General features: G+C 48.1%; 1 protein-coding gene across 2 annotated transcripts in view; it reads left to right on the top strand.

Annotated features, from left to right (window-relative positions):
* Pacs1 (phosphofurin acidic cluster sorting protein 1) overlaps positions 1-19,922 on the top strand; it is a 135,758-nt gene extending 115,836 nt beyond the window's left edge. Inside the window, exons 9-24 of one of the 2 annotated variants that reach the window (XM_038329404.2) lie at positions 319-479; positions 813-906; positions 5,847-5,927; positions 8,710-8,825; positions 8,960-9,095; positions 10,044-10,148; positions 10,507-10,613; positions 11,243-11,397; positions 11,556-11,666; positions 12,184-12,286; positions 12,881-12,923; positions 14,983-15,025; positions 15,206-15,341; positions 17,181-17,407; positions 18,425-18,544; positions 18,623-19,922. In XM_038329404.2, the coding sequence (XP_038185332.1) occupies positions 319-479; positions 813-906; positions 5,847-5,927; positions 8,710-8,825; positions 8,960-9,095; positions 10,044-10,148; positions 10,507-10,613; positions 11,243-11,397; positions 11,556-11,666; positions 12,184-12,286; positions 12,881-12,923; positions 14,983-15,025; positions 15,206-15,341; positions 17,181-17,407; positions 18,425-18,544; positions 18,623-18,738 (1,854 nt within the window). In that variant the 3' untranslated portion in view covers positions 18,739-19,922. Of the gene's footprint in view, positions 1-318; positions 480-812; positions 907-5,846; positions 5,928-8,709; positions 8,850-8,959; positions 9,096-10,043; positions 10,149-10,506; positions 10,614-11,242; positions 11,398-11,555; positions 11,667-12,183; positions 12,287-12,880; positions 12,924-14,982; positions 15,026-15,205; positions 15,342-17,180; positions 17,408-18,424; positions 18,545-18,622 lie in introns of both variants that reach the window. The other variant, XM_038329398.2, reaches the window with a different exon arrangement.
* The last annotated feature ends 2,111 nt before the right edge of the window (positions 19,923-22,033 follow it).

The raw sequence follows: 22,033 nt of genomic DNA, 5'->3' as shown, positions 1-22,033 counted from the left end.
TAACCTCAGCATGCCCCTGCTCTCAGAATCAGACCATAGAAAGGACAAAGAGCCAGGCAGTGGTGCACACACCTTTAATCCCATCTCTTGGAAGTCAGAGACACAGATCTCTGAGTTCGAGGACAGCCTGGAGCCTGGTCTACAGAATGAGTTCCAGGACAGCCGGGGCAGCACAGAGACACTAGCATGTCCCTCTAGAAGGAATTACTGAGAATACCAGTTGACATAACCTAGGAGACAGTTGTTGTTTTTATTATTAACACAAATGTTAATAATAAAAAAGAGCCCCAGATTCATAAATCTTTATTTTGCTCACAGGTAGGCTTTGGGCTAGAACATGTGTCACGGGAGCAGATTCGGGAAGTGGAAGAGGATCTGGACGAACTCTACGACAGTCTAGAGATGTACAACCCCAGCGACAGTGGGCCCGAAATGGAGGAAACAGAGAGCATCCTCAGCACCCCAAAGCCCAAGCTCAAGTGAGGCCCAGAGCTCCTCATAGGCTGCCTGCAAGGCTCCCTTTTCCCTCCATCATGATGCCCTTGCATCCTCTTGTACTTCATGCAGGGAGTCATGGCTTTCATTATCTCCAAGTTCTCACTCTCCCAGTGAAGATCAGTGTTTTGTTTCTAACTGACAAAAATCCCGCTAGGAGTGTCTGGAAATCCCTTGACCAACCCCATAGGATCTACCTAACCAGTGTCCTCAGAGCCTAGGCTGTTGACCTGCCTGGATCAGCGGCCCACTCGGCCTTGGGAACTGCTTTTCTGAGCTGCCATCACCGCTGACTCGGCTGTGCTTCTTTGCTGCAGGCCCTTCTTTGAGGGGATGTCACAGTCCAGCTCACAGACGGAGATTGGCAGCCTCAACAGCAAGGGCAGCCTCGGAAAAGACACCACCAGCCCTGTGAGCAGACTCATGGTGAAAAGGGGTGGGAGAGGGACCTGCCTGCCGACCATGTTGGCTTCTCACTCTGAGCCCTCCACTTCTCTGAGTGTGGCTCCAATCTTGCTCCTCTGATCCCTGGCTGGCAGCTTAGCAATCCAAGAGTAGAGTATTCTTTCATTGTGCTCCAGCATGGCATAGAGCCATTCTCCCTGCCTCAGAACCCTCCCTCTGTGACGTAGCTGAGAGTATAGGGCATAACGCATGCCATTTGGCCAGCGAGTATTGATTCTGCCTTTGGGCTATGAAAATAATGAATATAAAAGGACAAAAGGATCTGTTCAGGAGGTAGTAAGTAGGTTTTGCTGGATGAAGGATTCAGGGGAGAGCAATTCTTTGGAAGAATGTACAGTTTAGTGAGCAGGTTTCTATTTGCCTGCTGCTCAGGAGAGAGCTATCTGCTGTGGCTCCCAGCAGCTAGTCATAGATAGGAGCCTGTGGATGCCAAGCCTTCCGTAGACCTGGAGAAGAAGCTGTGTCTTTCTTCACAATTAAAGGCAAATGGTCACCGAATATAGTTTTAGACCTGAGTTATGCTGTTCTGTTAGGGCCATGTTTCTCTGTTGCTGAGAGAAGTTGAAGTTCTCCAGTTCTTGCTGCCTTGGCATCTAATGAGGCACAGTCATTTGTTCACAGGGGAGAATACACATCTTACCCTACAGTGGCTCTTAACTGTGGGGAACCATGCACTCCATCTGCTGACAAGCAGTCTACAGCTGGCCAGGCTCTCCTGTCCTTTGTGTTTGAGATGCCTCTTCTGGGCATCTCAGCAACCCTTCTCCCTTCTGCCACCAGGTGGGGCTGTCTCCCATCTTATCTCTTCATTATTAAAGAGCAGCTGGCAACCCACCCCACCAAGAACTGTCAGGAAGTGAAAGAAGGAAAACCATGCCCATATTAAAAATTACCTTATGGAGAAAGTTCACGCTGCTACTTGCTGATCTCCACGCCAGCACCTCTCAAGCATGTTCACAGTGATCTGGAGTCAAGGAGGCAGCATTTAGTGTGCTACAGCATTGGGGCATAACTCAGTGGCTTTTCTCCACAGGAAGAATCCTACGGAAAGCCTCTATCATATGCCTAAATGACTGACACTAGAATCACTTAGAGTAACTCTGTGGGAAGAAGCCCAGGACCTGCTGAAGGGAGGGCTACTGTACAGTGTTCTGCGAATGATGGGCAGTGTACTACTGTGACAGAGTATAAGTAAGGTGTTGGCCAAGCCAGTGACCATGAAGCAGTAAGCATAGATTATGGCATACACTGATTGTTCAGTAAATGCCCATGGCTACTAAATCAGCAAGAGGAAGAGCTGTTTCCTAGGAGGGAAAGAAGTGTTTCAGTATTGACAGAAGTTGGCGGTGTAGCTAGTTTGATGGGCCCTGGATTTGGCAAGAACAAACAAGCCTGACATGGTAGTGCATGGCTTTCATCCCTGCACTCAGGAGACAGAGGCAGGCTAATCTCAAACAAACAAGGAAACAAAGTTCTTAACTGTGAAGGGTGGGTTTTCCAGAGGGAATCTTTATTCCATCTTCCCATTACTTGCTTCTTCTCAAGACTGTTTCCACATCTTCAGAGCCTACATGGAAAGCACATGCTCAAAAGGCCATGTGGCATGCTGTAGACCCTGCGGGTCGTCCTCAGCAGTGTGTGTGCTGACTGATGGACTTACAGAAAATGCAGTTCCTTAGCACATTTCTCTTTTGGGATCCCACAGTTGATAGACTATGAATGTCTTATACACGAGTCCTTCAAATTCTGATTCCCTTGGCCAGAGCGCAGGTTTGCTTTGTTCCCCTGCTGAGATTCTATTTTGAAGAGCCCATATGTCTTGGTGTGGGTGTAGAGCTGTGGAATCCTTTAGTATGGAGACACTGGAGTGGTAGAACAAGGCTGTGCTCATGCTCTTAATGTGGAGTGCTTTGGGTAGATGAGGAGAAAGTGTGATTGTTGGTCTAAGGGCTCTGCACCTCTGCTCTCACCTTGAGAATCCCTGTTGCTAAGCACTGTTAGGGTTTTTTTGTTTGTTTGTTTGTTTTTGTTTTTGTTTTTTTTGAGGAGTTTTGTTTTGTTTTGTTCAAGACAGAGTCTCGGGTCTCACTATGTATCTCTGGCTGTCTTGAAACTCACTTTGTAGACAGGCTGACCCATGACTCACAGAGATCTGCCTGCCTTTGCCTCCCGAATGCTGGTATTAAAGGCATGTGCCACCATGCCCAGCTTTTTAACTTCTTTCTTTTTGTGGTGCAGGGATAGAACTCAGGGCTTTCTTATGCAGATACTCTATCATCAGCCTCATTAATGCAGTTTTTTCTTTATTTTAATTCATTTGTGTATGCATATTTTGTCTTGGTGTATGCATGTGCACCACATGTGTGCCTGGTGCCCACGGAGGTTGGAAGAGGGTATGGGATCCCCTAGAACTGGAATTACAGATGGTTGTGAGCCACCATGTAAGTGTCATGAACTGAACCTGGATCCTCTGCAAAAGCAGCAAGTACTGGTACTGTTATTCCCTCAACCAATTCTTCAGACTTGTGGATTTTTCTTTTGTTTTATAATTAATTTTAATTTATTTTCACTGGTGTTTGCCTGCATGTATGTCTGTTGAGGGGGTCAGAGCCCTGGAATTGGAGTTAAAGACAGTTGTGAGCTGCCATGTGGCTACTGGGAATTGAACCCAGGTCTCTGGAAGAGCAAGCAGTGATCTCAACCTCTGAGCCATCTCTCCAGCCCCTTGTGGATTTTTCTTAATCTTACACTTGTAAGCACCAAATATTTAGAGAAGTCAGTATATTACTAGAACCAGAAAGGATTGCTGCTGACACAAATTGTGGCAGTTATGGAATTTTCTCAAGACTCCAACACATAATAGCAACATTATTTGATTCTCTGTGCTGGTAAGAGTAAATTTAGGCTGTGAGTGCTTCAGGATATCTTCCCAAGATACAGTCAGTTCAGACTGCCTGCTGCTGGAAGTTGCTGGTCTCATCACACTGTCAGTGATGGCGGTAGAGACCAGTGCTTCACTTACAGGCACATGCTGAGGTCATTGAGCTACACCCCAGCACATCCCTTCAGATGTTTGACCAGGAACAGAGCTTCAACAAGTCTGGAATTTTGTTCCTTTTTCTTTGTCACATGCCTTAACACAGCTCCTGTAGAGATGGGAACAGATCTTCCCAAATGCTGCTGGGACAACAACATTGTAACTGTTTCAGGGCTTGACAAGTCGTGTTACCTCAGAGCCACCCACTGGAAATTTGTGCTGAGCTTCTACCCTAGGTCCCACCAAGCAGGGCTCCTCTGAGATTCTAGACTGTAATGCTGGTCAGTCAGCATCGTGTAAGTAGACTGCTGTGCAGTCTGGAGGCAGCCTGTTGTGTGTGGCTATAAGTCATTCCACGGGTGGTGCCATTTCAAGCCCTGAGGTCACTGCCTAGCTCAGGTATATCAGATTTGTCTTGCAGATGGCTTCGAGCAGTGGTTTTCCACTAGAGATAGTCTGCCCCTCAAAAAAACATTTGCCATTGGTTGGAGAAATTTTAACTCAACAGGATAGAGCTACTACTAGTCAAGGCCAAGAACGCTGCTGAACACCCTGCAGTGCACAGATGATGTCTAAATGTCAGTCCAGGTGGAGAAACCCTGGGTGGAGCGTAGCAGAGCAAGGCTGCTTTTGTAGTCCTTGCTGGGTACTCAGCAGCATCCTGGACTTGATTAGCCTCTCACTTCTGGATGTATATTTTTACACAGAGAGACCTTGAGTGTTGAGATTAAGTGGGATATCTTAAATATTTTCTTCCTCTTTTGGTTCCTTAGAAGAAAGAAATTCTGAAGCCAGTGCCTCACTGACACCTGCACCCTTTGACCTATAACTGTAGGTTTGATGCTTGTGTGGCCAAATTATTACCAAATATGAATAATCTTGCTTGTGCATCTGTGTCTGCTTAATAAACTCTTGCATTTATGAGAAATGCTAATAAGACAGTGGAGAATTAATTCACACCCGATAGCTTCACATGGAACCTCTTTTGCTTAATACACTGTTAGAAGGTTTTCTGGATCCTTCTACCAAGCAAAACATTTAACTACCATTGATGTCTTTAGTCTCAAAATGAAGGTCCAGAACTGAGACCTTCTTTGACAAGCAGAGACAGTGCCGTGCCATGTGTCCCTTTGAAGCAAAATGTTAGAATTTTACAGATTCAACAGAAAACCACCCAACATTAAGCCCCTTTGCCCTACATAACTGAGAGTCAGAATTTCTGAATCTGAGCCATGCGTGGTAGTAGCACATACCTTTTATCCCAGCACTCAGGAGGCAGAGGCAGGTGAATCAATGAGTTTTGAGCCAGCCTAGTCTACAGAGCAACAGCCAGAACAGCCAGGGCTACACAGAGAAGCTCTATCTATAAAAACCAAAGAATAGAGTTTCTAGTTCTATACCCCAGTGTATCATTTACTTAATGATTTTTAAAATATTTATTTTTAATTATGTATGTATATGAGAATAATGCATTTGAGTATGAGTGCCCTCAAAGGCCAGAAGAGGTATTGGATCTCCTTGAGCTGGAGTTACAGGCGGTTGAGAACTCTCTGATATGGGTGCTAGGAATCAAACCCAGGTTCTCTGCAAGAGCAGCGAGTGCTCAATGAGTCATCTCTCCAATCCATACTTAATGGTTTCCTGAAACAAACGGGCCCTTCTGGGGCTTAATTTTCACACACACACACACACAAATGCCGTTTCCTCTCAAAAGATGAAGACATTAAAGGCTGCATGAGGTTGAGGATGAAGTGAAAATATATTAAACTTCTTGGGGGACCTCATAAAATAAGTTAGAGTGCTGGTTATTTGGATTAGGGATAATGAATTATTAGTAATTTTTTTTCAGATGGAATTGGCTGCTCTAGAAAAAGTCAAATCTACTTGGATTAAAAATCAAGATGACAGCTTGACTGAAACAGATACTTTGGTAAGTATGCTTCAGTCTCCTGCTTTGATCACCGCAGGTTATCTTTATACTTTATAGGGAAAAACTTTTAGTCAAGAGGCAGAGACTGATGTGGTACGGGGGAGAATCCCACATCAAGAGGCAGGTGACTCTTTGTGAGTTTAAGGCCACCCTAGTCTACATAGTGAGTTCGAGGTCAGCCAAGGCAGCATAATGAAATACACACACACACACACACACACACACACACGGAGGGGGACTGAGTAATAGATTGATTCCTTTTAGAAAGATGTTGAGGACCTCCTTGAACATTTTGCCTTAATCTGTGTGAATATTCTGTTTCTTGGGAGCTGGAGAGATGGCTCAGTAGTTAAGAGCACTGCATGCCCTTCGAAGGTTCTGAGTTCAGCTCCCAGCAACCACATAGTGGGTGGCTCACAACCATCTGTGATGAGATCTGGTGTCCTCTTCTGGCCTGCAGGCATGCATGCAGACAGAATACCGAGAATACTGTATACATAATAAATAAATAGATTTTTAAAAAAAAAAAAAAGAATATTCTGTTTCCTTTCCCATGAGATCCTTATCCATGGAGTGGGACACATCCTTGAGGCCAAGCCTCCTCCAGACAAGTCATCCAGAAATGTTCCCATTCTGCCCTAAGTAGAACTGACCAAATGCTAGTTTCTCACTATCACCCTCATTTCCTTCTGAAAGACAATGTCCAGTGTCTTGTCCTGGGGATCTGTCCCTCTCTCCATCCCTGTTGCCTTCTCAATGTTCAGGAAGCTCATGGTGTTAAAGCCTCTGAGGGTTACTGGTCAGCTTCTCCTTTGAGGAGATGCTGGAACTGCCTAGTAGAATTGAATCAGTTGAGCACCATCACATAAGCCTTTAACTGTTCACTGTGCACCTGCTAATGCTGAGCACAGAGAATACAAAGATGCTATCAAAGCCTTCCCCGGGGGAAGCCACCTGTGCAAACCTGGACAAGGCTCAATGGAGGCCCTGGGATGCAGACTGAAGATTCTCTGAGTTGGTCGCACTCATAAGGTACCTGGAAATATATATCCAATGAGACAAGGAGCTAGACTGGATGGCAAGGAGAGGGAGCTTTCCAAAATGCCATCTGAGGCATGAGCCACATGGCAAGACCTTCTAGTGATTGACTTGAGTCCAAGAGTATTTAGGTTTATGTCTCCTATAGTAAATAGCCACTGTAATAAATAAAATGATAAAGCATTATTAGGTCTATCCAAGATTAAAACCTACTGTACCATTACTTCTTTATTCACTAATAATTGAAATAAACCCCTACCTCCTTGCCCATTGCTTGCCATACTACACACAACCAATACAGTGTGATCTTTTCAAGATAAAATTTCAATCTTGTCACTTCCTGATTCAGACTCTCCAGCAACTGACCAAATCTAAGACTTAATCTTAACTCATTGTCCAGGAAAGTAGGCAGATGCGCAAAGCATTCATGCCATAGGATTTCCTTATCTATACGGAAGTCAAGATACTTGGAAGGAGTGGAAAGAGGCAAATAGTAGTTCAGGTATGCTGGAGTGCTCTGTCTTGATCTAATTAATGGTCCCGGGGCCCTCTTTACATTGAAAATTCAGTTCAGGCTAGGGAGGTAGCTCATTGAGTTTCATCCCCAGCACATACAAATTCAAGGTTGGGCTAGGGATATAACTCAGTTTGATAGATAATTTGCCAAGTGTGCATAAAGCCCTGACACTACATAAAACTGGATGTAGTGGTGCGTGCCAGTTATCCCCGTTTTCAGGATCTAGGGGATCAGGATCTCAGAGCCACACTGGGATACATATGACCTTATCTCAATCTTTTTATTCTTGAGTCAAGTTTATATTTTAGTTTGAATACTTTGTAAAGTTATCCCTCAAGGAGTGAATGCTTAAAATTTTTGAAGGGTATGTTAGTTTGGTTGTTTCGGTTTTGGTTTATGTTTTCGTTGTTTTTCTTTTGAATTTTGTTTTGTTTGGGGGGGGGAGGTTGCAAAGTGGGTGGGCTGATATGAAGGGGCAGGGAGCTGGATGGGATCATGGGATCTGGATGCATGTTGTGAAACCCACAAAGAATCAGTTAAAAAAAATTGAAGGGTGGGCAGGCAGATGCGAGCAGGTAAGCAAGTCTGACATGCTGGAAGAGCAGCACTTCAAGGAGTAGGGGTGGAGACTGATTTGTGAAAGTGATCCAGGGGTCAGGGAAGGCTTCAGAAGGCCTCTTAAGTAGGCAGAGCTGTTGGTGCCGTTGAGTCGTGCCATGATGTGATTGTCATTGCATTTTGGGAAGATAGCCTGGTGTGAGCGGGCAGGACAGCTGAAGGAGAGAAGGCAAAGTTGTGAATACAGAGGGTGGGAGGAAGAGATGGAAGGAAGAAGGGGTGGACAGGAGCAGTATCCCAGATGGGAAGGAAGTGGTGATTTCAAGGCTCTTTTCCCAAGGTGAGAAATGTAGACCAGAACTTCAGAACCACAAGCCCTATCCTAATGGAAAGCTAGAAGGATACAGGCCCCCGCCAACCTACAGAGGGACTGTCGTCAGTTACCCCCTCTTGTGCCTGGATAGGAGCACATGGTGTCCAACACAGTGGGACAGTGGTTAAACATTTCCTCCTGGGATCGGAATATTAGAACCATGTGCTCTCACTCAGATGCTTCCAAGGAAAGTGGTGGCCCTCAAAGTGAAGATAGGTTCTAGCAGGGCTCTGAGGAGTCTCCTGCACAATTACCAAGAAAGAGGTAACATTCTTTGTCACCTTTTTTTGCGGCAGGAAATCACTGATCAGGACATGTTTGGAGATGTGAGCACAAGTCTAGTTGTACCAGAAAAAGTCAAAACTCCTATGAAGTCCAGCAAAACAGATCTGCAGGGCTCCGCCTCCCCCAGGTACTCCAGAGAGGAAGGAAGCAGGTAACACAGACCTGCAGCCATACTCAATGCCAATTACATGTGGGAAAGTGGTTGGGCTGATGTGACTTTGGGATTGGAAAAGCTGTTAACCCCCTCCCTGCTACAATCAGCAAGGTGGAAGGGACACACACACCCCGGCAGAAGAGGAGCACGCCCCTGAAGGAGCGGCAGCTCTCCAAGCCCCTGAGTGAGAGGACCAACAGCTCCGACAGTGAGCGGTCTCCTGACCTGGGCCACAGCACACAGGTAATCTTGGCTTCCTGTCACGATCACACCCTCCCTTGGATTTCAGTGTTTGTTTCTTAGACAGCTGGGTAGAGAAGGAGGAGGGATGTCGGAAGGTTTTTCTGAGATACCTAAGTTAGAGAAGTCTACCACATTTGTTATCTGCTAATGTAGAATTTGGGGTCCAGTTGAGTGGTGGTGTCCAGTTGAGTTGAGGGTTAGGAGTTTTGACTTTTTCTGGGTAGGAACTGCTGGCGTTGTTCTCCAGTCAGTGAGCTGCCATGGCTATTCCAAGCTCTTTTTAGTCACTCTCAAGCCTGAGGTTAGCTGGAGAAGATGTGAGCATGAAACAGACCTGGCGAGTAAGTCCTTACTGTGACACTGGTATCAGAGTCAAGGCAGCAAGTAACCCAAGCTGGTTACCCTTCTCCTAGAGTTATGCAGCCAAGTTTCTCTGACAAATATTGTGAAAGGACAAAGTTGGGGTGGCATGACTTCCTAAATTCGATGCTATCACAAATCTGCAAATGAACCTGAGACTAGAATAGCCTGACCCCTAGGGTGAAGTATTGTCCTTCTGTTTAATCGCTGTTCCTGAAATACCTTTTGTTTACTGGGACAGTGGGCCCCACATGGTGCCTGCTGCTACTCATTATTTTTCTCCCCACTGCCTTTGCTGCATTCTCCAAGCACCAGCTTACTGCTTGCAACTTCTCACCCTGCTGTCTGGGAGTCGTGCCCTTCATGGGAAGCTATTGCTTCCCAGCCCCACAGGCTCGCCCCAGAACAACCATTGCTGTGACTTTGTGCCTAGTATGTCAGTGTATTTGCCAAGGACACTGATCTTCCTCCTCATCTCCATTTTAATCAATGAGAGACTGTCCCCACACATCCTTAGTTACCCTGTTCCAGGAGTTCTATGTACTCCCACTTCTCTGGGCAATACCCAATCAATACTTGTTTCTGCAGATTCCAAGAAAGGTGGTATATGACCAACTGAATCAGATCCTGGTATCCGATGCAGCCCTCCCAGAAAATGTCATCCTGGTGAACACCACAGACTGGCAGGGCCAGGTAGAACACTGAGGGTCAAGGGGTAGGGGGTCTATCGATGTTCCCAGTGTGTGACTTGAAACAGCACACAGGGAAGCAGGAGAGTGATTTCATCTACCATTTACTGTCTGCCTTGTAAGACATTGGTTCCAGAGATACCTAGATATGGGTGATATTTGGAACCTTTAATCCTCCCCATTTCATAGTTAGCATGTTTCCATGGGGTCTGCTGTGCCCTTTTTTTTACACATAGCCAGGAAACCTGACTATCTTTGCCAGAGGACTGGGACTCTACAGCTCAGTCTGGGCCTTGCCTAACCTCTCAGCATCTGTGGGAAGTGATGTGGCTTACCTGTGTCCCTGCTTTCCTCCCCTGCAGTATGTGGCTGAACTGCTCCAAGACCAGAGGAAGCCTGTTGTATGCACCTGCTCAATAGTGGAGGTCCAGGCCGTGTTGTCTGCCCTGCTCACTAGGATTCAGCGCTAGTAAGGGCTCTGGCTTTTCTTCTTACAATGTTTTCTGGTTCCCCTACCTCATCTTCCAACCCTGACTTCTAGCAATGGCAATATTCTCATGCTAGGAAGCTGCAGCTCCAGCTTGTACTTAGAGACAGAGCCAGCAGTAGTGCTCAAAGCCCCTAGAATATCAGCTCCTGAACCTTCTGCCCCTGCCACCTTCACATCCTGGACTCATGCCTCACTTTGACTTGCCTCATCTTCTCATAAACCCAAGATAAAGAACAGAATCCAGTGTCCTAAAAATATCTTAAATTCCTTCCCTCAATGGTAACATTCTGTTTTTTAATGGGATCCTGTTTCCCTCTCCAGGGCCATCTGAGGGAGGCCCTGTCACATCTTCACATGTGACACAGCAAGGAGATTCCAGGTTTCTGGGCCTAGGCTAACTCTAGGCCCCACAGGCAGCGCTTGCACCTTGTTCCTTGTTAGCCTCGGCCTCCTCCATGGCAGCTGCCTACCCTCTTGAGCAGCACGTGTTTGGTGCCTCCTTGTATCATTTTGTTTCTTGGCATGCGTCCCCATGGCTTTTAGAAATGCATGAAGTCAGAGCTTGAGGCCTGAGCCTTAAGTATGGTGTGTGTCCCCTTTCTCCTCAGCTGCAACTGTAACTCATCCATGCCGAGGCCGGTCAAGGTGGCAGCTGTGGGCAGCCAGAGTTATCTGAGCTCCATTCTCCGGTTCTTTGTCAAGTCCCTTGCCAGCAAAACGCCAGACTGGCTGGGTTACATGCGCTTCCTCATCATTCCCCTAGGTAAAGTCTGGCAGCATTCAGGAGACTTCTGTCAGCAGACTCGGTTCCTGCAGAATGGGAGTTGATCAGGGAAACTAAAGGCTGAACCTTGGCTGGGGATAGCTGCTTCCTTATCCTACCCACTAACTGTTGACTCTGTCTGGTTTTCCATCTGCCAGGTTCTCATCCAGTGGCCAAATACTTGGGCTCAGTAGATAGTAGATACAGCAGCACCTTCCTTGATTCTGCCTGGAGAGACCTGTTCAGTCGCTCAGAGCCCCCAGTGTCAGGTAAGGACCCCTAAAGGAAACTCCCAAGGAGTGAGGCTTCTGGTTCCCCCATGCAGCTGAAGAAGGTGGGGAGCAACCTTATTCCCATTCCTGTAGCTCTCACCCCTTTCCCAGTTGGTATTCATTAATGTAGGTATACCCTGTGTGACCCTCTCCTCAGGATAGCTTCTGCCTACAGCTAAAAGTAAGAAGGTCATTTGGCTGGTACGTGGGCCAGCTCTGCTTGTAGAGATGAAATAGGCAACGGGGAGTGCCACTGATACAGTCTGTTGTTAAATGAGTGACACTGTGCCAGCAGGTGTCCCCATACCGTCCACTGGTGATGCTAGCATCAGTACAGCTAAGGTCAGGGAGGACTGTGCTTTGGTTTATGAGTCCTTTGATGCATGACCAAGAGGATCTTAGAATCCTTTCTTCACCTCAGCTCTGAGGACCCTGCCTTGGGGACTTAGGGGCCTCTCTGAGGGTCTGTATAGCTGCACACTAAAATGGACACGTCCTCCTGGCTTTTCTGCAGAGCCACTGGATGTGGTGGGTCGTGTGATGCAGTATGTCAATGGAGCAGCCACCACGCACCAGCTGCCTGTGGCCGAAGCTATGTTAACCTGCAGGCATAAGTTGTAAGTCTAACAGGAGTTTTCTTAAAAACGGATTGGGTAGCCAGATGGTGGTGGCACACACCTTTAATCCTAGCACCCGGGAGCAGAGGCAGGTGGATCTCTGAGTTCAAGGCCAGCCTGGTCTACAGAGTGAGTTCTAGGACAGCATGGGCTACACAGAGAAACCGTTTCAGAAAACCAAAGGAAAAAACAAACAGACAAAAAAAAAACAAAAAAACAAACAAACAAAAAAAAAAAAAGATTGGGTAGGTTAGAGGAACCTTGAATCCTTTCGTTTTTCATATTTTCCTTTTCCACAATTCCACTTCCTGTCATAGAGGACCTAGAGGACATGCCTGACTTCTTAGATCCTCCATGCAGGTCGATCAGTTATTTCCTCCATAGTAATTAAAATCAGCTGGCAAGTCCGAGCAGTGTTGTTTGCCTTTGTTTTGTGCTCTCCACTCTGTCCTCAAGGAATGGCCTCCCTGCAGTGTGACAGGAAGCTATAGCCTTGTGTCCTGGACCCCATTAAGCAGAACTCAATGTGGGAAGCTTAATTGTCCGCCACTCTTGCAAACCCACTAATTGCAATCCTTTCCTGTTTCCCAACAGCCCTGACGAAGACTCCTATCAGAAGTTTATTCCCTTCATTGGTGTACGTACTTGCTCCCCTTCTCCAACCCCAGCCTTCCAGCCTTCTTGCTTTCCTTCCATACAAGAAAAGGCTGTCCATGGTGGCACACACTGTTCAATCCAGAACTCCGGAAGCAGAGGCAGTAGAATCTCTAGCTAAGGCTAGCCTTGAACTTGTGATCCTCCTGCCTCAGGCTCCTAAATGCTAGAATTGCAGAGCAACATCTTTTCCCTAATCAAGAACTGTCCCCAGATTAGTTATTGGTGTCTCCTGTTTATTGTACCAAGCCATGAACTTGGGGTCTGTATCTCTGGAGCTCAATCCACAGTGTGGCTTCTCCCAGCTCAGAGAACAGGAAGTGACCTCAGAAATAATGAAACTTTGGCATTCTGAGAAGTTTAGAACCAGCTGCCTCACAGGGTTGACTTTAAGGAAAAGCCTCCCTGATGCAGATGTATATATTAGTGAATTAGTGAAATTCAAGTGAATTTATCTTGAAATAAAGGAAGAATCGTGTGATACCTTTGATTTTTTTTTTTCATTTATCAGTGTTTTGGTCTCAGGAACCTAGGAGTTCTAACCCTATAGAGGGCTAAAAACTGGTGTTTCCATTCGGAGGACATTCTGATTGCCCTTCAAAGTTGACTTTTATCTCCTATAATCTTGAAAATATCTCACAGTCTTTACAGAGGAAGAGTTAAGCAGGCCTGGGTTTAACTGTACTCGTCCTGATTGCAGGACATCTAAGGATGTCCTGAGTGGTCACATCCAGGGTGATCAGCAGGCTTACTCTGACCTTTCCAGCCACCTAGTCATTCACTGCCTCCCTAGCCTTTGGAAAACTCCCATAGCTCGTAGCAGTTCAGAATCCTGGCTGCCACCCGGGCTGGCAGTATAGCTGCTACCTTCAGCTATACTGAAGAAACTGGGAACATGAATTGTCAGTCTCTGGACTCTCAGAACCAAGTGAGACATTTAAAATAAAGTTTTCAGCCATAGCTCAGTCACAGAGCACATGCAAAAGACCCTAGGTTCTGCACTAGGTAGTGGTGGCGCATGCCTTTGATCCCAGCGCTCGGGAGGCAAAGGCAGGAGGATCTCAGTTTGAGGTCAGCCTGGTCTACAGAGTGAGTTCCAGAACAGCCAGGGCTACACAGAGAAACCCTAACTTGAAGACAAAGGGAAAGGAAAAAAAACATAAAAGACCCTGGTTCCATTTGCAACATCTCAAAAGAAAAAAAAAAAATGGATTAACTAGCAGCCTCACAACTGCCAGGGGAGCTAGAGAGGGGGTAGCTATATGTTTAGGAAGCCCCAAAGTATCCTCCAGAAGCCACCTGAAAAAGGCACATGATCTCTGCTGTAGCAGCCCCAGCCCTTGGCCTCCTGCCCAACAACTGTTCTGCTACATAGGCTGTCTCCCAGTGCCATGACACCAGACCCCCCCACACACACCTGTCATTTAGAACACAAGAATTTTTAGCCACATTGCCTCTAGCTGTATCTTTTTCTGGCCACTGGAGGGCCCCCTCCATCCTTTCCAGAATACTCTGTCCATGTCAAATTGTTGAGACATCCCTTCTAGGTTACTTTAGTTTCCAGGAAAGTGGGAAGTAGAAAAGTTGTATCTACACCCACAGCTCACTTGCCTTGACACAGACCAGTTTCCTAGGCCCCTGCCAGGCTGCTCTTAGAAGAGATGAGGTCAGGACACTGCCCTCAAAGTAGTCTCTGCCCTAACCCCCAGAGAAGGGATGCCAAGTCTTATGGCCCACCTCCCAGAACTTGACTTCTTTTCTTTCTTTTAGTTTTATGGTGCCAAGGATGGAATCTACAGCCTCTTTTTACTGCCAAGCCCATGAACTATTATTCTTTTTTCTCCTTTCCTTTTTTTTTTTTTTTTTTTTTTTTTTTGGTGGGAGTGGGTCATTTTAAATACTGGACTGTTCCAGATATGTAAAGATTTTTAGTTATTGACAAAACACCATGTAGTAATGGCTGAGGTGCTGGCCATCTGTAAACAAGTGGATTTGGACTTGCTACCCTGACAGAGGACCTAATGCATGTCCCTTCCCTCCAGGTTGTGAAAGTGGGGCTCGTTGAAGACTCGCCATCCACTGCAGGTGAGCTAGAGCTCCTTTGCTGCTCTGAGTGAGGGTCACACTTTTCAGGTCTTCTGGGGTATAATTGGTTGAGTTGAATAAGAAGGTATGTGCCCTGCTCCTTCAAGATGCCCTAGGGTCCCCTGAAAGGAAAGCATACTTCCTGCCACCAGTGGCCAACTGTGTTTGTCCCTTTGACAGGCGATGGAGACGACTCACCTGTGGTCAGCCTTACTGTGCCCTCCACATCACCACCCTCAAGCTCGGGCCTGAGCCGAGATGCCACAGCAACCCCTCCCTCATCCCCATCCATGAGCAGTGCCCTCGCTATTGTGGGGTAAGGCTCTTTCTCAACCCTGTCTGTCCTGCCATGTTCCTCTAGCCAGGCCTACTCCTTTCTTGGGCATGGCACACTGGCACAACAGCCAACTGGGTGAGAACACTGGCGTAGATTAAAATTCAGAGACCAAGACAGTGCAAGGAAGTTCAGTGAAGTCTGACGCTTCCTGCTTTGTCTTCTCTGCATTGTTGTGGGGCAGCTGGGGCTGTATTAACAGAGTGGCCCTCATGGGCTATTAAAGTATGGTTCAAGTAGCTTCCTAAAGGACCTAGGGTCACAATCCCTTCCACAGGAATCACCTAAAACCATCAGAAAACACAGATATTTATATTACAATTCATAAAAGTAGGAGAATTACAGTTAATGAAGTAGCAATGAAAATAATTTTATGGTTGGGGTCACCACAGCACAAGAAACCGCATTATGAAAGTCGAGACCCACTGTGCTGGAGCTAGAAGAATGGCATGGGACTGAGTCAAGGATGCCTGGGTTAGGTGGCACCCCATCCTGTGTGCACTGTGTTGGCTTAAGCAGTTATTGAACTTTAGTTTCTGCTGTGTGCAGAGGTGAACTAGCCAGCTCACAAGGATGTTGTGAGGCCTGAGTAGCAACAGCACTGTCAGTATGGGAATTGCCTCAGAGTGACTGACACCCTCTTTGTACCTGAGGCCCTGGAGCTGTAGCAACCAGTGGCTCAGGTTCCAGGCTGGGCCTACAGTGTTGAGATGGCAAAGACCTTGTAACTGAGATTGCAGGGAGTGGTGGGAGGGAGACGACGGTAGGATTCCAGATACTTAAGTTGAGGGAGATGGCCAGCAAGCTGCTTTTCTGCCATATCTGAGGGAGGACAAGCCTAAGTAATGAGGTAGAGAGCAGAGAAAAGCTGGGTGTGGCCAGGCACGGTATCCAACATCTTCTCACTCTTTCTTCTGTCTTCACTGTTTCCTTTCCTCATAGCTACCAATGGGGAGGCATTCCCAGTAGGTTTTCAGGCGTGCCCATGACCGTTCTTCTGAGGAAGGAATGGGCCCTGGAGCTAGGGTCCAGCCCTTCTCCTTACATCCCCTTCATGGTCTTCTGCTGTCCATGGAAGAGACAGTTTAGGAACACAGCCACATTCTGCCTCAGCAGTATAGACTTCTAGGAAGCCTGCTTTCTCCTATTTCATCCACTGCATGAAGGGCTTCTGTCCAGGACTGTGGAACCAACCCCTACCTTGACCTCTTTTCTCATCCAGTTTAAGCTTGTCTTTAATGGAGCCACCAGCAGAAGGAAAAGTCAGATGACTTTCATAGCCTGGATACCTATTGTGTCTGACGCCTTCTTTCAAGAAAACACTCCGTTTTCCCGCAGGAGCTAAAATTATCACTGAGCTAAAAGTGCCATACATAACCAAAAGTGCAGGGCAGCATCCGTTGGCTCCCAAGGCGGCTGTGAAGCCATGGTGCTGCTTCAGCCCCTGCCCGCTACTTCTCTCCAGCCATCTGCCTACTCTGGGCCTTGGCTTTGCTTGCATGTGTGTGTGTGTGTGCGTGTATGTTGTGTATGAGTGTACACTTTCACAAATCTTTCTGTTCTGCTTTCTTCATTTTGTGACAGTTTTGATTTTCTCACAGTGACTTGGGCTTTTATCTTCTCTGGCTTTGTTCTCAAATCACCCCATTTCTCCACCCCCACATGAGCAGGTTCTATGTCGCTGGCAGAAACAGAGCCAGTTGGCTGGCCTTCCCCCCCCATCTCCTGCTCCCAAAAGCAGTATCTTCCATCCCTCATTGCCCCCATGTAGTTAGGCATTGAGGTCAAAGCCAACATGTTGTTTTTATTTCACTTCTCCAGGAGCCCAAATAGCCCATATGGGGATGTGATTGGCCTCCAGGTGGACTACTGGCTGGGCCACCCCGGGGAGCGCAGGCGAGAAGGTGACAAGAGGGACGCCAGCTCAAAGAATACTCTTAAGAGTGTCTTCCGCTCGGTGCAGGTTTCTCGCCTGCCACATGCAGGGGAAGCCCAACTTTCTGGCACCATGGCAATGACTGTTGTCACCAAAGAGAAGAACAAGAAAGGTAAGCCAGGGAGGACACCAGGCCAGCAGACTTTGGTGGCCTCCCTCCAAGTCCTAGGGTCTGGGCAGGAATCTGCTTCTGGATAGGATGCTTGTATTAGTGTGTAGATTTTGAGATCAGCCTAAGACCCAAAGCCGGCTCTGCATCACCTAGAGGACAAGGCCACTGCATTCTGGATGGATATGGGATGGCCCCCTCCATGGCCACCATGGTTTTAGAGCAGAACATTCATGCTAAGGGATGGAAGCCATTCCAGGGAAGCTTCAAGAATGAAAGATCTGATGAGGATCTGAGCCTGGAGGTGCACATCTGTAACCCCAGCATTTGGGAGGCCGAGGCAGGAGAATTACAAGTTCAAGGCTGCCTGGCTACATAATGAGACCCTACCTCAAAATAATTACACACACACACACAAGTGGGGAGGAGAATGCAGCCCATTGTGAATAAGCGGGGAGATTAAAGCATCCAAAGCAGAGTTGTGGAGTAGTCGTGGGTCCTGTTCTCCAGGAGAGTGACGTCACACTGTAGCTCCAGGTGTTTACCTGCAGTGTATGTCCTGTATGACCCCAAATCTGCCCCTACAGGAGCTCCCGAGCAGCTGTGCCTCTGGGAGTCTCTCCTCCCTCCAGATTTCTCCCAAGGGCTGCACGCCTGGCTCACCACTAGACTGGCATAGGGACCTTCCAGCATCTCAGCAGGGGCCTGCCCTGCCTACCCTCCTCCCAGAGTAGAACCAGCTGGGATTACTTCCACTTGTTGGGTGGAGGTAGTATAAACACCTGCCACTTTATCACTCCTTGGTCCCAGGGCCTCACTGTGCAGGTGAAGATAGGCCCAGGCAGAAATACAGAATCTTTAGCAAAGTGACACAGGAGTTTAAAGTTCCTCACAAACAGCCAGGGCCAGGGAGCTTGGGGAGCACATTACATCCCCAGCAAGAAGGAAGCAGATGGGCTGGGAAGGAAAGGGATGGCTGCTTCCCAAGTCTGTGACAGGTGGTTCCTGCTGCCTTTCCAGTGCCCACTATCTTCCTGAGCAAGAAGCCCCGGGAAAAGGAGGTGGATTCTAAGAGCCAGGTCATCGAGGGCATCAGCCGCCTCATCTGCTCCGCGAAGCAGCAGCAGACCATGCTGAGAGGTGCGATGGTGGTGAGAGCAGGGACGGAGGAGGAGGGAGAGGGCTTAGCTAGCCCTAATCTTTCTCTCTGTCACCTAGTGTCCATCGATGGAGTGGAGTGGAGTGACATCAAGTTCTTCCAGCTGGCTGCCCAGTGGCCCACTCATGTCAAGCACTTTCCAGTGGGCCTCTTCAGTGGCAGCAAGACCACCTGAGACCCTGCCTCCCAACCACTCCCTCCTGGCACTGCCACCCAGCCTCACCACCTGCAGGCAGGGAAAGGCGAGCAAGCCCCGGCCCAGCCTCCCTTTCCCAGCACTGGGGCCTGCCTCTACATGCCCGGTCCTGACGGACACTGCCACTGGGGATGCAGCCCTCCCCTCTCACTGCCCAGCCCTTCTCTGGACTACCCTCCTCCATCCTGTTCTAGGCCCAGAGCTGGGTGTTTCTGCCTTCTGGTGCCCATAATCCCTATAATTGGATAATCTGAACCGTCCTTCCCGTCACTCACCCCTGCAGCACCGGTTCCCTTTCTGGAAATGAAACACCTGGAGTACTGGCACACGGAGACAGCCCAGCACTTTACCATAGCCTGGCCGCCAGGCTCTCAGTTTCCAAGGCTCTTCTGTTAGTTGTACACACCCTGCCTTCCCTACATAATGACAGCTGTTACAGGGCTGGGGCCTCCTGCCATTTCTGTGACCTCACCTGCGCCACAGTTTCCCAGTAGAGCTGGGGGGACACCTGAGCATCCTGACGTTTCTGGGATGGGGGGGCTCCCAGTCTCTTCCCATGCATGATTTCCTGTCACCTCAAGTCCATGTGAATGTCTTGTGTCCTGAGTGGTGTCTGGTTTTTTTTATTTCTTTTTGTGTTTTTTTTTTCTGGTTGTTTTGGGTAACTTGTCCTGTGCACAGGTCCTGTCCTTAAGGCTCCTTCCTTCCTCTGCCTCCCGTCCTCCCACCTAAGATAACTCTGATTTCATGAGGTAGGAGGCAGCAAGCCCTGCCCCCCAACATACATTGTCTGTGACTCGTATCCAGCCATACGTCTCCCTCTCCTGTGTCAGCTTGCCTCCCCTTCACTGCTCTGTCTCCTCACTTCCTCCGTGGCAGGGCAGCGGGAAGAAGCCCATCTCCACCAGGCCTTCCTCCAGCAGTGTCTTGAGGAGAGGCTGAGAAGGGACAGAGCCAGCCCAGCCCCCATTCCCCCTGGCACCTCTGGAGCTTCTCTGTTGCCCTCTCACTGCTGCTTAGCAGTGTGGCACAAAACTTCTCCTTCTCCACTGCCCGGCCCTACTGTCCAGAGTGTCTCCTGGCTGGGCCTGAGAATAAGTGGGGTGGGAAGACTGGGGCCATGTTGGGTTTTTTCATTCAATAAACTGGTGATTTCTTACCAACTGCCTTGTGCTTCTGCCCCTCGCTCTGTTACTGCCACCATCCACCCTCAGCAGCCAGGAGCACAAGTGGAAAGGAGTATGCTTCTGTGTCCCTTCATTGCGGAACAGGAGTGAACGTGGCTGCCCAGTAGGAAGCAAGCAGAAGGGTGGGTGCTGTTCCCGTGTCAGACCCTGTTTTTCTCCAGACCCCACCTCCCAAGGCATATACACCCATCCCTCCCTTCTAAGTCCAAGTGGTCTTTGCTCTGGCTGGAGGATGGCTTGGAGCCTGGATCTGTATGTTGAGTTTATTTTCCTGTTGTTCTTTGACCTGAGATGGGGTCAGCGTCCTAGTTTTGTTTGCCATTGCTGTGATAAAGTACCCTGACAAACCAGCACTCGGGAGGCAGGGGCAGGCAGACCTCTGTGAGTTCGAGGCCAGTCTGGTCTACAGAGTGAGTTCCAGGATAGGCTCCAAAGCTACGCAGAGAAACCCTTTCTCAAAAAACAAAGAAAAAAAAAAAAAACTAGCCACCACTACCAGTGTCCTGGGTGTAACTCTCCTACACCCCCAGGGGCCCAGACACAGCCTTCCTAGAGGTACCCAAGATGAAGGCTCACATGAAAGAGGAACAAAACTTGGACTCACCATGCAGGTGTAGCCCCACGAAACAGCAGCAAATGGGCAGACTGACAGTTACTCCTATAGCCTGTGCCTAGAAGCCCCACTATGAAAAATCCAGAGCTCAACCGGCTGAGGGACAGACTTTCCTGGCTGGTTAATAGTATTTAACTCTTGAGAACCAGAAGCCAATGAGGGCTGGAAAAAGTGCCCCGGAGAAGACTGGTGAGCTGGCTGGGAAAGAATTGGCCATGATCCCTGAAACCCATGGAAATGGGAGCCAGGATGACTTCATAAAGCTGTACTCTCCACAGCAATGACGCCCATGGGAGCCCTCAACAGAGCTGCTGTCATTTCACATCTCGGTTCAGGCTGTGTCCCTTAGAGACCTGGGCTGCCGAGTCAAGGGTCTTCCTGCCTTGCTCCCTGGCCCCCGCTCAGTGCCTAGCCTGAGACACAGGAACTTAGACTCATGCCCACTCTGGACCATGAGTGCACTCACTGGGGTCCAGTGATCCTGCCCGCCTCCTACGAGGGAACATACAGAACCAACAGGCTTAAGCCTGAGGATCTTAGAAACAGTCACAACTGCTCTGATAACAATGATAGCTAGTACACTCAGAATAATATCTACAACAGCTGCTCATCCCCCATCACAAAAGATGCTTTTCTCCTAAGCATGGAGGAACAGGAAGAGTGATTTTGGAGTCACAGGGAGAAGCGAAGCTGCGCAGGAACAGTTCCTTCTGTCAAGCAGGATACAGCAGTGCTAGCCTAGACCTCAAGATGAAGAAACGCAGCCCCCAGGTTGTCAGAGACCTCGTCTAAGGACGGGGTGCATTTTGATGAGCAGGTAAAGAAGACCTATGTAGCCTGTACCAACTCTACACTGACTTTTATTACATTTGGTGGGGGGGGGGGTGTTGAGCACACGTGTGGAGATGAGAGGACACTCTCCAGGAGCTGGTTTTCTCCTTACACCATGTGGGTCCTACGAATCATCAGGTTTGGCAGCAAGCACCTTTACTTGATGAGCTAGCTCACCACTAATTTTGGTTTGGTTTGGTATTGGTGTTTGTCTTTCAAGACAGGATTTCTCTATGTAGCCCTGGCTGTCCTGGAACTCACGCTGTAGTCTAGGCTAGCCTCAAACTCATAGAGATCCTCCTGCTTCTGCCTCTCCTGGTGCTGAGATTAAAGAAAGGTATGTGCCATCATACCCAGCTCCATTTAAAATTTTCAGAGATTTTTTTAAAATAATTTTTATTTTATGTGCGTTGATGTTTTGCCTGCATGTTTGTCTATGTGAGGGGGGTCAGATCTTGGAAGTTAGAGACAGGTATGAGCTGCCATGTGGGGACTGAGACTTGAACCTGGGTCCTCTGGAAGAGTAGTCAATGCTCTCAACCACTGAGCCATCCCTCCGAGATTTATCTTTAATTGTGAGTAGGTGTGTGTTTGCACATGGATATGCACGTGTATAGTAGGTGTGTGTGTTTGCACGTGTATA

The sequence above is a fragment of the Arvicola amphibius genome, chromosome 1, assembly GCF_903992535.2.
Source record: "Arvicola amphibius chromosome 1, mArvAmp1.2, whole genome shotgun sequence".
Taxonomy (NCBI): Eukaryota; Metazoa; Chordata; class Mammalia; order Rodentia; family Cricetidae; genus Arvicola; species Arvicola amphibius.
This window is presented reverse-complemented; position numbering and strand designations above follow the sequence as displayed.